Genomic DNA, 597 nt, shown 5'->3' with positions numbered 1-597 from the left:
CGTTCCCCCCCTGACTCCTGCCCCCCCCGGCCAGGCACCGGCAGCGGCTCCGTGTCCCATGCCATCATCCGCACCATCGCGCCCACGGGCCACCTGCACACGGTGGAGTTCCACCAGCAGCGGGCGGAGAGGGCGCGGGAGGAGTTCCAGGAGCACCGTGTGGGCCGCTGGGTGACCGTGCTGAACCAGGACGTGTGCCGTAGCGGCTTCGGCGTGAGCCACGTGGCGGACGCCGTCTTCCTGGACATCCCCTCGCCTTGGGAGGCTGTGGGGCATGCCTGGGATGCCCTCAAGGTCGAAGGTGAGCCGGGCTTCTGGGAATGAAAGGGTCAGGGTGGGTCAGAGTGGCCCAGAGAGGTTGGAGGGTGGTTGGAGAAGTCAGGACTGGGGAATGCGGGGCTCAGCTGGGCCCCTGCCCCTTGGCTTGGCCCACTCCCACCCCAAGGTGGGTGATATCTGAGGTCTCTGGGGAATGTCCTCGCAGCCCTGCCTGAGTGAGAGGCAGGGCATGCCAGAAGTCAGAGGTCAGCCCCTGACCTCAGCCAGTCCCTGCAGAGTCTCCCCTCCCCACCAGCCGCAAGCCGGGCGAATGCACCC

General features: G+C 67.8%; 1 protein-coding gene across 1 annotated transcript in view; it reads left to right on the top strand.

The window, feature by feature from the left end:
• Positions 1 to 597, top strand: part of TRMT61A (tRNA methyltransferase 61A) — a 6,585-nt gene that overhangs the window by 4,009 nt on the left and 1,979 nt on the right. Inside the window, exon 3 of the mRNA XM_010851321.1 lies at positions 35 to 301. Within this exon, the coding sequence (XP_010849623.1) occupies positions 35 to 301 (267 nt within the window). The remainder of the gene's footprint in view (positions 1 to 34; positions 302 to 597) is intronic.

The sequence above is a fragment of the Bison bison genome, unplaced genomic scaffold (genome assembly GCF_000754665.1).
Source record: "Bison bison bison isolate TAMUID 2011002044 unplaced genomic scaffold, Bison_UMD1.0 scf7180017864302, whole genome shotgun sequence".
Taxonomy (NCBI): domain Eukaryota; kingdom Metazoa; phylum Chordata; class Mammalia; order Artiodactyla; family Bovidae; genus Bison; species Bison bison.
This window is presented reverse-complemented; position numbering and strand designations above follow the sequence as displayed.